At 64.4% G+C, this 13,190-nt stretch overlaps 2 protein-coding genes across 11 annotated transcripts in view; both read left to right on the top strand.

Annotated features, from left to right (window-relative positions):
* VAC14 (VAC14 component of PIKFYVE complex) overlaps positions 1 to 6,005 on the top strand; it is a 102,034-nt gene extending 96,029 nt beyond the window's left edge. Inside the window, exons 19-20 of one of the 2 annotated variants that reach the window (XM_027618051.2) lie at positions 703 to 853; positions 5,386 to 6,005. In XM_027618051.2, coding sequence (XP_027473852.1) covers positions 703 to 853; positions 5,386 to 5,548 — 314 coding nt within the window. In that variant the 3' untranslated portion in view covers positions 5,549 to 6,005. The remainder of the gene's footprint in view (positions 1 to 702; positions 854 to 5,385) is intronic. The other variant, XM_027618052.2, reaches the window with a different exon arrangement.
* Positions 6,006 to 7,585: 1,580 nt separating this feature from the next.
* The window catches only part of MTSS2 (MTSS I-BAR domain containing 2), a 20,900-nt gene continuing 15,295 nt past the window's right edge, over positions 7,586 to 13,190 (top strand). For 4 of the 9 annotated variants that reach the window (XM_027619473.2, XM_027619475.2, XM_027619472.2 and 1 more), the window contains exons 1-3: positions 7,586 to 7,706; positions 12,334 to 12,395; positions 12,485 to 12,558. In XM_027619473.2, coding sequence (XP_027475274.1) covers positions 7,638 to 7,706; positions 12,334 to 12,395; positions 12,485 to 12,558 — 205 coding nt within the window. In that variant the 5' untranslated portion in view covers positions 7,586 to 7,637. Of the gene's footprint in view, positions 7,707 to 11,745; positions 12,396 to 12,484; positions 12,559 to 12,644; positions 12,694 to 13,190 lie in introns of those variants that run through there. The other 5 variants (XM_027619468.2, XM_027619469.2, XM_027619470.2 and 2 more) reach the window with 4 other exon arrangements.

Below are 13,190 nucleotides of genomic sequence, written 5' to 3'. Positions count from 1 at the left end.
CGGGGCAAGAAGAGGGTTTGGGGGACAGGGGGCGCCTGGCTGCTCTGGCTCCAGCTTTGGCCCAGACCCCCGCACGGCTGCTGCTGCTGGGGTCACATGGCCTCTCCGGACGTTTGTGGCATGTTCTCCACAAAGGATGCCCGGGACCGGGCCTTAGAGACACAAGAAGGGAGGAGCTAGTGACTCTCCCGGAGGGGCTTGGAGGAGGGAAGCCTCCTGTTGAATTGGGACAGGTGCTGGGCAGGTCCAGGGGCGCCTCTCCCATCCAGGGGGCTGCTGACAGGGCTGGTTACCTGAGGTGGCTTTCCGAAAGCACCTACCGGTCGCTCCTGAGCTTGGCGTGTGTGCAGCCGCGCGCACGTGCTTTTCCATCCTGCGCTCCCCGAAAGCTGTCCTGAGCCGGTCTTTCCCGCCCGCTCACCCTGTTTCTAGCCGTCTCGTGCTGGCACGTGCCGAGCAGCCCAGGGGGGGGCTGTTACACTCCAGGCCCCAGGGTCCCCTCCTTAGCAGGCTGCGGTGAGCCTGGAGGCTCGGGGCCCAGTGGCAGGCTGGCGCGTGTCAGGCCGAGGGCCCTCTCAGGACAGACGGGCAGCAGGAAAGAGGCCTGACATTGCAGGGACAGCTGAGGCGCTGTTGGCGGGGCCAGGGCTGCCGGGGGGGGAGCGTGCTGACCCCTGCCCTCTGGCCTCCACCCTGCCACAGATCTGCGACTGCAGCTCCTGGACGTGAGGAACAACCCATACCTGATCAAGGCCCTCTATGGCCTGCTCATGCTGCTGCCGCAGTGCAGCGCCTTCCAGCTGCTGTCACACCGGCTGCAGTGCGTGCCCAAGCCCGAGCTGCTCCAGGCCGGGTGAGTGCCTCCGGGGGGCGGGGGGTGCCCACAGACGGCAGGCCCAGAGGGGTCTCCCTCACCTCGGAATCACGTCCCTCTGGCACTGCGGACACGGGCCGACCCACCACCACTGGCCCTCAGGCCTCGCGGCGCACCAGGCTGGGGGCTTCTGAGAGTGTTTACAAGGTGGCAGGGCCTAGCGATGCCTTCTCCAAGCAGTCGGGGTTGAGTTAATCAAAAATGAGGGCATTGCCACAGTCACCCAGACGGATACCCCTGGAGAGAAACCACGGGCGGAGGTGGAGGAGGAGTGCACGTCCTAGGTCAGAGACGGCGCCCAGTCCCACGCAGAGAGGCGTAAGAGCCAGGCCTCAGGTGGCCCTCCCCTCCGTCCATGGCAGAGGCTCCAACTTGGGCCTCAGAGAGACCCCAGGCGCACTGGGACCTTCCCAAACCCGTCCTGGGTTGGGCGAGAGGTAGGGTGCATCCATGGCTACCCTGCTTGAGTCCTGCCTGTGGGAAGAGCAGGTCCCAGGCACACCTCCACCACGAGTCCCAGCGTGGCAGCCTCCGGGCAGGAGGGCTGCGGCCCCGGGGCGGGGTGGGGGTGGGGGGGTGTCCAGCCAGACTCCCACCCCAAACCCACTGCTGGCCCAGCCCCCAGAGCCTGTTGGGCTGTGTCTATATTTGGTAACCCTTGGAGGCTTTGCCTCATCCACAGGCATTTGGCATCCGAGATGGAAAATTTCACTTGTCAGGTCGCCATGGAAACAAGCAGAGCCACTGAGAAGATTTACGCTGAATGGAGCTCACCCAGCTTGCATCAGATGCCCTGTGTGTCTAGAATTCCCTCCCAGGCTGCTGGAGCCACTTGGCAGGCCTGGCACCTCACTCCCGTGAAGGGCCTCGGGCTTGGGCCCTTGGGACTGATGCAGGCAGCCTTGAAATAGGCCTGCCTGACACTCAAGGCCCCAGACCCAAGCCCCTGTGCCCTCCATAGCACTGGGTTTAGGCTCCCACCATCCCTCCCATGCGGCTTGGCCTTTCCAGAGGCTGGGTGGGGGCCACCTGACAGGCTGTCTACCCTAGGCTGGCTGGAGGGGCTGAAGCCCCCAGCAGATGTGGCCCCCAGGCCAAAGCTCGGCTCCTGCCTACTCCACCCCTTCTCCCAGACAGCAGTGCTCTGGGCGGCAGAGCTAGGCACTGTCCCAGCTGCTCATAGTGATGCCCAGGTAATCCCCAGGGGAGCAGGGAGTTGGGTTCGCCCTTGGATTCCCTTAGCCAGAATACCCCCAGCTTCTGGGACTCAGAGGCCCTGAAGCCACACCGTAGCCTCCCTGGCCTGGCCTCTGCACCAGCCTTTCCAATGTCCAGTGGGTGTTAGGGTCACCCTGGCAGGCACTCAGGAGGGAAGGTGCAGCTGGAGGAGGAGGCAGGAAGGGCTGCTTCCCTGTGACCTTTGGTTCTGGTCCCCACCCCCACCCCAAACCAGTCTGCTTTCTTGAAGGAGGCCTCTGGGCCAGGCCACAGACCCTGCGCTGCTAAGGGCCATCCCCCTGCCAGAGCTCTGCCCGCGACATCTCCTTGGTGGGGGGGGGTGGGGGGGGTGGGGGGTGGTGGTGGATGTAAAAGCTCCTGCAGGCTCCAGGCCCAGGTACAAGTTTGCAGAGGGAAGTTGGGGAAAAGGGATTCTCCCTGAGCCTCCCATGGTCAGTCAAGGGAGTCTTGGGCCAAGGGGCTGAGACCTCTGGGTTCTCAGGTCCGTGAGCAGGTCACAGGCCTGGACCAGGATCTGGTCCAAGCTCAGCTAAGGATTTGCTCTGTGACCTCAGATCCCTCTCTTGGCTCTCGATTTCTTCATTAGTAAATGAGCCTTTGGGCTAAAAGGATGCTTGAGGCTCTGCCCAGCCTTCAAGGCCCCGGGTGCCCAGCCTTGCAGGGACTCAGGAAGAGCCGTCACAGATAGAGGCAGGGAGACATTGGGTGGGAATGGGGCCCCAGGAACAGCTGGGGGAGGGGTCAGATTGCAAGCTTGGGCACAGAGAGACAGCTCACGCCCTGGAGAGGGAGATGGGGACGGTCTCAGCCCTGGGAGGGGCGGGCAGCTGGAAGACAGCTTTGGGTTGCCTGACAGGCCTGGAAGCCGGGAACAGCTGGGGGTGGGGGTGTCTGCACCCCTCACCCATCCCTCATTCCATGTGCTTCAGGCGCCAGCAGGCCTCGGAGACCCTGGCCCTGCTCAGGCTTCCAGGCCACTCCCCAGAGACCATCTCTGTGAGGCAGGAGGGAACCTCTGAAGCAAAAGCTGGTGACAGGTGCACGGGTGGGGCGGCAGCAGAGAGAGCCAGCTTCAGGTTCTGGAATCCCATCTCCACTGCTGGTGGGGTGTCCCCCCAGCCACGGACTGCCTGTGGGGTGTCGTAAACAGAACATGAAGGGCTGGAGCAGCACGAGGAACCCCGGCCTGCGTGCTCAGGGGCAGGGGCATGCCCCTCCCCACTCACAAGACCTCAGGTCAGGAGGGGTCCAGGGGAAGCTGAGCCACTGAGGCCCAGAGAGTGCAAGGTATGGCCACTCCTCCCCTCCCCACACGCTCCCCGGGCCACATTCGTGCACATCACCCGGGTTTGCTGCCACTGCCGGCATCTCCACGAACACCCCTCATCTTGGTCCTACCTCTGGACCTAACGCCTGGCTTGCCATTAGTGTCGGGGGCAGCAGCATACAGACCCATGCACGCCCAGCGACATACTGCAGTGTCCTGTCTGGGCGCGCGTTTCCTGGCCCGCAGGTCTCTCCCGCATCTCGGCCCGCTGCGCTGGGGCAGCACCTGGCCACTCCCTGGCTAGAGCTCTAAGCTGCAGGGTGTCCCTCGGCGTCTCCAGAAGCCCAGGTTACTCTCTCGGGGCGGTAACACCTGGACCACAGAGCTACTGTGACAGGGAGGCCCCTTCCCCGTTCTCAGGGGAGCTGAATACCGCAGCCAGAGTTCAGAATGCTGCCCCCAATCTGGCCCCCCTAGAGCCGGCCCCACCTGGCTCCTGGCCCCAGAAAGCAATGGCCAAGCCACCGTGCAAGGTGTCTTCCGGTGGTGCATCTTTAGCAGGAAGGGAACACACTGAAGTAGGGGTGCCGGGGGCCACCTCCGAGCTCCAGCTCCATCCTGACCACCAGAAGGGTTCCCACCGCCCCTGGTCCTGCCCCAGCAGCCAGGTGAATGGTCAGAGATGCCTGTCAGGGGCCAAGCTCATTGGTGAGGGTTTCCGTCGCTTCCCCCAAAGTGGACTGAGCCGCAGATGTACAGCAGGCCTCGAGCTGCTGGGCCCTGGCTGGTGTCGCCTCAGAGGGACAGAGTTGTAGCCACTGTGGCTGCCCCTCAGGCTGGGGCTGGGCACAGGCTAAGCTCTGGCGTGTTGAATCTGAAGGAATCCTCACAACCATCCCATGGGGTGGCTCCTGTGGCGGTCCCCCTTTACAGATAAGGAAACTGAGCCACGGGTTCAAGCTCAAATGGCTAGGAAGTGGTCGTATTACGGTTGGATCCACGCTTGTCTAGCTCCTGTGCTCAGCTGTTGTGCCCCAATATTGGGGCCGCTCCATGAACTCAGGGGGTCCAAGGATTCTCATGAACAGCCCACAGTCTTCATGGGACCCTCTTACCAGGGCCACCAGACCTCAGGGGCTAGAAGCAAATACTTCTCCAGCCCACACAGATCTGTTTCCTAAGCCAGTGAGGTTCAATTGGGAGAGGAGCAGACTTTCGTGAGACTCTGGAGGGGTGGTTAGAAACAGGGCAGGGCCCCAGGGGATCTAGTCCCTGGGGCAAGCTGAACAGGGCTACCACCCTGCGCAACTCGGGAGCATCGGGCACGTTGTAGCCCCGCTCTGCACAACCTGTGTAGCCGTACAGAGCAGCCTGGGGGGTACCACAATTCCTCTGGTAACAACAGGAATTATGGGAACCGTCGGCATACCCGGTGGTGAAACCAGCTCTCCTTCCCCAGGGACAGGGAACGACCCCACCTGGACCCCAACACTCAAAAATCAATGTCCTGACAAGCTGAAGGCCCAGTAGAGACTCTTCAGCAGTAGACAATCCCTGTTGTCTGCAGGCCTAGTCCTGCCCCAGAGAAAGGGCCAGGCTGCCTCCTCCCCCTTCTCCCTGGACCCTGTTCCAGGCCCCAGCTGGCTTCCTGGCTGGCTGCTAGCCCTGGCTTTCACCCCAAAGGGAGCCAGTCGTAAACAGGAAATGCTTCCCGATGCGATGCCTCCTGTGGGCCCCATCGCCAGCCCACAGACTGAAGACCATGTCCAAGCAGCAGTGTTGACTGGTCCCAGCCACTGAGGGGGAGGGGATGTTCTCGGGGCTCCCCTACGTTGGGGCTGACCGTTGGGCCCAGGGGTACCGGGCCTGAGGCAGACTCCCCAAGGTTGAGCTCCGTGAGCCTGTGGGCCGGCCCTGACCCCCTGCCCTCCTAGGCCTGGTGCCACCTGCCCCCCAGCTCCCTCCCGTGTGTGCCGAGACTGATGCTGAGCCCTTCCTTCCCCAGAGACAGTCCGCCGGCAGCCCCCAAGTCACAGAAAGCAGATTCCCCCAGCATCGACTACGCAGAGCTGCTGCAGCACTTCGAGAAGGTCCAGAAGAAGCACCTGGAAGCGAGGCACCAGCGGAGTGGGCGTGGGGATCACCTGGACCGGCGGGTTGTCCTCTGACAGGCCTGGCGTGGAGGAGGGCCCCAGGAGTGGCCCCCCGGAGCGGTCAGAGCCTTCGGGCCCCCTCCCTGAGGAGCTCAGAGACCTGCCTCGAGGGCAGGGGCTGGGCCTGGCCACCAGCGCGGGGTGGGGGCACAGAGGCCATCCGCCCAAGCTCCTCTCGTAGCCCAGCCCCCCCCCCCCCGCCCCGGGCCCCCAGTGCTGTCAGCTGCACCCTGGCCTTCAGACAGAGCTGGCTTCCCACCAGGGTGGGGAGAAGCCTCAGACAGCACCCACTCTCTGGAACCGGTCTCTTTCTGATACCCTCTTGTCGAAGAGCTTGCGCTCTCAGGCCCGCCAGAGCTCCGCTCTGTGCTGACGCGCGAACACAGGAGTGCGCGTACCTGTCTGCGGACAGGGGCCAGCACGGAAGTCCGTGAATGACACGCCCCCTGCCCCAATAAATGACGGAAAACCCTCTGCCGCACCTGCTTGCTCCTTCCCACTGGCACCTGCTCTCTGCCTGCCTAATGCCCACAGCTGCTCCGGGACCCTGTGGCCCCTCCTGGAGCGCTGCTCGTGGCGGCCCCAGGGAGGGCTGGCTGCCCTTGGAGAGGCGGGTCCCCGCACAGTCCCCTGAAGGGTGTGTTCTGGGTCCCAGCTCTCACTGCTAGGACCCACCCTTTCCTGGAGACCACCAAGCACTGGCCTGGCCTGAAACCCTGAACCCTCCCTTCCCAGGCACCTAATCTGACTTTTCCACCCAGATATCCCCAGGGTAATGGGCTATGTCCCCATTGAACAGATGAACCAAGCCTTGAGTTTCTGAATGAAAGGGCACTCACTGCAGGCTGCACACGGCTGGGAAGGGAAGGGAAGGCCCAGACCAGCGCAGGGACAGAGGCGGCGTCCTAGGTGCCCCACCTTGATTTGGCTAAATAAGCCTCATTAACACACCGGCAGGCCAGAGTCCACCCGACTGCGGGCTTTGGGAAGCCTCTGACTGGCCTAATGAGCTCCCAGGTGGTTCTCATGATGGCCGCGGGAGTGGGGGAGAATGAGTTCGTGTGAGCGTTTCCCTCCCTGGAGTCTCCAGGACGACAGGCTGTGCTCGCCGGTGGTCCACGTGAACACGCGTGCGTCCCCACACAGGTGTACCCAGGCGTCGGGGACTGCGGACGGCAGCCCACCTCTGCTCAGCTGCTCAGACGCCGGCCCCCACTGCCGAGTAAGCGGGTTGCCCGACCTGGTCACGACACCCCAAAAGCTCAGCCTGGCCCCACCCCCACCCCCAATGCGAGTAACTTCGGCACCGCTTGGAAAAGCAACCAAAGAGCTTCTGGGGGGCCGTCCAGACTTGTCCTTGCCTGGGATGGAACGTCCCAAGGTGGGCGACAGCCCGCGCGCCCGCTGTATGTCGTGTATCGCGCCCGCGGGACGCCCCCGGAGGAGTCCAGCCCGCCGCCCGTGCGCTAAAAGCGCGGGAAGACCCCGGCCCGAGACCACAGGCTGGAAGGAGTGCCGACCCCCTTCCCGGGGGCGGGGGATAAGACACGCAACCACCGGTCCCCACCCGCCAGGCAGCCCAGCGGGCCCCGCCCCAGCACCGCCCCCGGCCCGCGGCGGCTGCGCCCGAGTCCGCCGGCCCCGCTCGTCCGGCCAGTCTGGCTGCGCCCGGGCTCGGATTTCAAAGCCGGGCTCCGGCGCTGAATGGGTCTGCGCCCGGCCGGCCTTCCTCACAGCCCCCGCCCCCCACCCCCGCCGCGGTCCTCCCTCCGCCGCACCCACGTGACGCCCGAGCCGCGGCGGCTCGGATTACCGCCGCCGCTCCAGTCCCCGCGCCGAGGCCGCGCCGCCAGCTGCCCGCGCCGCCCGCCCACCCGCCCGCCTGCCCCGCCGCGCCATGGCCCGCGCCGCCCCGCCGCGGCCCGCCGCCCCGGAGCGCCGCGCGGCCGGCCGCTGAGCGCCGCCCGGAGGCGGAGGCCCGGCCCGGCCTCGGAGCGAGCGCCCGCCGCGCCCGGCTCCCTCGGCTGCCGGCGTCCCGCGCCCCTGCCCGCGCCCGCCGCCGCCGCCGCCGCCGCCGCCGCCGCCGCCGCCGCCCGGCCCGAGCATGGAGACGGCGGAGAAGGAGTGCGGCGCCCTGGGCGGGCTCTTCCAGGCCATCGTCAACGACATGAAGGTAACGGGGTGCGGCGGAGCCGGCTGCCCGGCGGGAGCGCGGGTGCGGGTGCGGGTCCTCTCTGGGGACGAGTGGCGGCGGGCATTGGGGCCCCGCTGTGTGCGCGCGCCGCGCTGTGTGTGTGTGTCCTTGTCCGAACGCGTCCGGCCTGCGTCTGCTGTGTTGCCTGGGTCTCGGGGTGCCCGTCTTGGGGGGTGTGGGTGTTCGTATGTCGGGGTGTCCGTGCGGCGCCCGGGGTCGCCAGGTCGTAGCGCCCCCGTGGGGTCCCGACCGGAGCCTGCTTACACGCGGGCTCCCTGCGCCCCCGACCCCCAAATCATGAATGGGGTTTGGCTCCGGGGTCGGCTCCACGGCCCTAAATTTGATGGGTCCTGGGTCTCGCCGGCCTCCGCCCCCTACCACCACCGTGCACCCTGCGCCCCCCAACTACCACCCCCCCACCCCCCACGGCCCTGGAGCCCAGACAATGCTGTCACGGCCAAAGCAGGGGAAAATAATAAAGCGGAGAGGCATTAACTCCTTCCCCGCCGGCCTCGGCCTCTGTGCTCGACCCTGCGAGGCCTCGACCCTGCGACTGCTGCACACCCCCCCACCCCTGCCCAGGTTCCCTGAAACAGGCCCTAGGAAGCTGCAGGACTCCAAGGCCTCTAGGCTGACTGTCCCTCTGTCCTCACCTTGGAGGAAGGAAGGGAGAGGGTTGGGGTTTCTGGAGCAGCCCCAAGGGAGAACCTACTACCACCCTAGGCCTTCAGCACCAACCCCCAGCCCCCTCCCCACCTTGATTGGCCAAGGCCAGACAGGAGCAAGCCACCAACTCTTGGCCCACCACTGACTCACTAGTTGGGGAAACTGAGGCCTGGGAATGGTCAAGGTCATTAAGGAGATTGACCAACTCTGTCCCTGACCTCACCCCTCTCTGTTCATCTGGGGAGCAAGGGAGAGCCTCTCCCCAGAGAGGCCAGGGTTTGGCAGGGCCAGCCCAGGCTGACTAGGCAGAGAGGAGTTCCAGCTCCAGTGACAGGATGGGGGCCGGGAACAACGCTCCTACCTTTCTCCTCTGAGGCAGGATTGTGGGGCAGGGGAAAGAACTGGGCTCTCCCCATGAACTCCGGAGAGCCCCCACCCTATCGCACACTCCCAAGTATACAACAGAATTCCACGGTGACATCACAGGCCCAGGAGGAAACACCACACACCAGTGCTGCTGGCCCCACAGTGCCCAGGCAGGCCCTTCCGGAGGCTCCCGGTGCTGCCAGGGGAACAGCCCTAGGGGCAGCTGCCGGATCCCTGCCCCTGCAAAAGGCCTGAGGCCATCCCCACCTAGGACTGCAGGGTGAGCAGCATATAGATGCGCCCCCCCCCATAGGGTGCTCCCCTGAGATTTCCATCCCTTGCAACTCTCCCTCTGGGCCCCTCTGGCAGCCCTCAGGAGTCCTGGCCTCTCTCTGCCCTCAGCAGGCCCTCCTGTCCTGTGGACATCACAGCCCTGGCACTGGGATCCTTCCCTGGGACCAGGCAGCCCAGACCACCCGCCCCCAGCTACTCTCAGTGCTGGCAGAGAATGGGACCTTGCGCCCCCCTCCTCCCACTGGCAGCCTCTCTGCTCAGAGGAGAGGGACAGCACTGTCCTTCCCTCCGCAGGCATATGTGCAAGGAACTCTGAGATCAGAAGGAAAAGGGAGATATTCAGGCCGCATTTTCTGACATGTGGAGGTTTCACCTGGGGCGATGCTAAGTACCTAGAACATATACATGTGTTCAGGCCAGGGACAGAGCAGGGGACTGGGCCACCTGGATCACCTGGATTTGGGGAGCAGCTTCTGGCTGTTTCCCTTGGTGATCTGAGCCACAGAAGCAGCGGGGCTTCCATAGAGGAAGGGGGCTGAACTGAGGAGACTGAGCCTGCCCCATGAGGCCTCTCTCCACAGCACGTCCACAAGCCTCACAACACCTCCGGGGACCAAGCTGCACCTGGAGGCTGGAGGGTCGGGAGGAGGGCGCTCGGGAGCTTTCCCTGCCTCTGTGCCTCACTTAGCTCAGATGCCCACTGGGTGGGTGCGAAGCCACCCACTGAAGCTCAGGGGCAGAGGCTTGCCCAGGATGGCAGGACAGAGCAAAGCGCCTACAGTGGAGTGAAGGGGGCCTCCCCTCAGCCCTGGCCCATCCAGGAAATGGGCCCATAAACTTTGCCTATCCTCCCAAGAGTGGGGAGTGTGGCCCAGACAGGCCCTGCTGGGTGGGAGGGGCTCTCAGCAGAGAGGCAGGGATCCTGAGTCCCCTCGTTTTTTAGCCAGCATTAACTGAGCGCTTACTGTGTACTGGGCACGGTGCTAAGTGCTTCCCTTGCAGTGCCTCCAAGTCTCCCCACGGACCCAGTGACGTAAGTGCAGTTCCCAGCCCGATTCGACAGATGAGGAAGCTGAGGCCCAGAGTGGAGCCCCGGTCCGGGGTCACCCAGAAGGCCCTCTCTCTGGGATCACAGCCAGGACTACAACCCCCCGCCAGAGACAGAGTCTCTGAGGGCCAGGAGTCCCGAGCGCCTCTAGTGACAAGCACTGGGGACAGAGTGGGTGTTTCTCCCATCCCTGCAGTTCCCACCCCTCCTCCCCTTGCTGCCCGATGATCCTCTCTCTCTACCCTGGAGGCAGGTGTAGTGACCAATCATGGGATCAGATCTTGCCCTTGCCGTCTGGAGGCCTTGAGCAAGTCAGTTAATCTCTCTGAGCCTCAGTTTCCTGACCTGTAGAATGGGGGTGATAGTCGTATTTATTTCACGGGGCTGTGCTAAGGACCCGACGACGCGCTCATGCAGCGCAACGGGCTTCCCACGGTGCCTGGCTGCCGCGGGAGCTCGGCCAGCAGTGGTCACTGCCACCCAGAGTCTTAAGAGCCTGACAGCCAGGGCTTAGCCAGGGTGAGGGCATGGGCCCAGGTGAACCCTGAAGACCCTCTCCTGGGACACTGGCTGCTCCGCCCTCCCCCCCCACACACACACACCTCTTCATCTCCGGGTTCTGTGAATTACCTGCCAGTGAGGGTGGAGCCCTGGCCCTTAGAGACCAAGGTGCTCAGGTCCCCCCTGCTGAGGGGGGGCCAGGCCTCCCCCCACGCCGTGTCTTGTCCCCTCCCCACTGGGAAAGCTGAGGGGGTGAAGGTCTGGAATGGAGTGAGCCTGGCTGGCTGAAGGCCGGGGAGGTGGGCCTCAGCCTAAGGCCTTTCGTGGGGTAGGAACTGATCTGTCCCCAGCTTCTCCTAATTCCTTGTGTTCTGAGACTGCCCAGAGGCTGCAGAGGGGCTGAGAAGTATCCTGGGGGTCAGGACACCTGCCCCTGGGCCCCTGCCTCCTCAGCACTGGCTCTTCTCCCTGGAGGTCTTAGCAAGGCTTCAGGGCTGGGATGTGGAGGTGATGTGAGCATGCCATCTTTCAGAAGACTCTTGGGGGTGCCAAGGTGAAGGTCAGCTCCTTGGGATTGCCAGGGACAACCTACCGGGCTCCTTTAGCCTGAACTGTGTGCACATGGAGACAGCCCACCCACAGCCTCCCCCATCCCGCTCCAGCCTGTGTGGACTTCTCAAATATTTGCTTTCCCTGGGCACTGGCTGGGCTGGGAGGGGAGGGAGTTTCTAAGGCTGTCAGAAGCTGTCCTGTCTCCTTTCCACCACTGCAGACTGTCCTCAGCTGGAGAGGCCATCTCGAACCTGCCCCTGGGTTCCAGTCTGGCAGAGCTTCCTTCTGAAGCCATTAGGGCTGGGGTCTCTGCCTTCCTTGTTTGCCTAGCACTGAGCACCCCAGCCTACATGGAAGGGTGGTTTAGAAGCCCTTCCGGGCTGGGGCTTTGCTGGCCTTGGGCTCCCCTTCAAGCATCCAGGCCTCCACAGGGCTCTCAGGCCAGGGCTGAGGTTTCTCCAGGACCCAGCCGCCATGGGAGGGCGCATTAGCCAGAAAAGCCCCTTGATCAGACTGGACAGCTTGGTCGCCAGGAGCTAAGCCTCCCCACTGGGAAACCCCCTCCCAACTCAGAGCTTTGGGCCAGGCTGGGATAAAGGCCACACTGTGTCCCCAGGAGGGGAGGGGAACTGGGGGTGGAGAAAGGTGGCTCTGTTGGCCGCACAAGGCCCCATTCAGCCTGAGGCCTGGCTGTCCCAGGCAGGCTGGCTGGGCCCTGCAGCAGTCACAGCCTCCCCGGGCCTGGGAGCCACTGCTGCTGGCCTGGGATGGATGGGTGTCCGGGCTGGTCACAGCTTCCGGGGCCCAGGGTGGGGACCCCCAGAGGCCTGAATTTGAGACCTGGCCTGCCTGAGCCCTGCCATTTACTGTTTCCATCCCCCCTGAGGGAGGATGTGGGCCAAAACGGTGGCCACCGTAGACAGTTGTCCAGACTTCCTGACTGTCAGGGAGGGAGGGATGAGCAAAGGCACCTGTTCCCAGGGCCAGGCCTTCTTCAATCCCCATGGCTCTGTCCTTGGTCCTCTGTCGTCCCAGAAGGCCCAGGAGCCTCCCTCTCCATGGGGGCAGGGCCACTCCCTCAGAAACTGCCCAGAGTCTGGACGGAGGCATGTGGGGAGCCCAGCCCAGGTGGAGCCTTCCAGCCTCCAGGATCTCATTACCTCTCCGTCTCCTCGGCAGAGCTCCTACCCCATCTGGGAGGACTTCAACTCCAAGGCCACGAAACTGCATTCCCAGCTGAGGTGAGGCTGCTGAGGGCCCTAGCTGGGGAGGGGGCGGGCAGAGGAGGGGACACCCCACCCACAGCCCGTCCCACTGTCCGTCTCCCCAGGACCACTGTGCTGGCTGCTGTGGCCTTCTTGGATGCCTTCCAGAAAGTGGCAGACATGGCCACCAACACCCGAGGTGGGGAGGGGGCGTGGCTGGAGGTTGGGTATGCCCCAGGCGGGGCTCGGAGGCTGGAAAGGCTGAGCGGAGTGTGAGCCCAGAGTTGGGACCCTGAATTCTGTTCCCTCATGGAATCGGCTGGTGGTCGAGAGAGTGAGCCTCTTATCGCTAGTGGCATGCAAGCCGGAGTGGGTGAATGGTGACAGGGATGTTACGGCGGGGGTTCCGTTCTTGCTGTGGGCGGCCAGCTCCATCCCTCAGCCACAGTTGTCCAGCCTTATCTGCAGTGCGTCCGACCGCGGCTGCTTCTCACCCCCTCTCCTCCGCCCGTCTGAGCGCACGCAGGGGCAGGCAAGCCCCTATTGGCCTTGGCGTCTCCTCTGCCTTCTAGTTCAAGTAGCAAGGACTGGGGCCCCTGAGAACAAGGTAGCGGGCGCTTGTTCGCACTCACGCCTGCCTCGGAGCACCTGGAGGGGCTTACTGTCAGGGCTGGAGGGGATTTGGGCCGGCCCTTTGGACGGTCTCTCGAGCCGGCCTGACCACCAGAACGCCCGCAGGTGCAGCGGGCGGGCACGGCCGGGACGCGCAGGCCCTTAGTCCGGCACAGAGCAGACTCGCCGCAAATACTGCGAACAGATCAAATCCCCGCC

This window comes from Zalophus californianus, chromosome 17 (assembly GCF_009762305.2).
Source record: "Zalophus californianus isolate mZalCal1 chromosome 17, mZalCal1.pri.v2, whole genome shotgun sequence".
Taxonomy (NCBI): domain Eukaryota; kingdom Metazoa; phylum Chordata; class Mammalia; order Carnivora; family Otariidae; genus Zalophus; species Zalophus californianus.
Note: the sequence above shows the minus strand (reverse complement) of the source record. Positions and strands in the feature narration are given on the sequence as shown.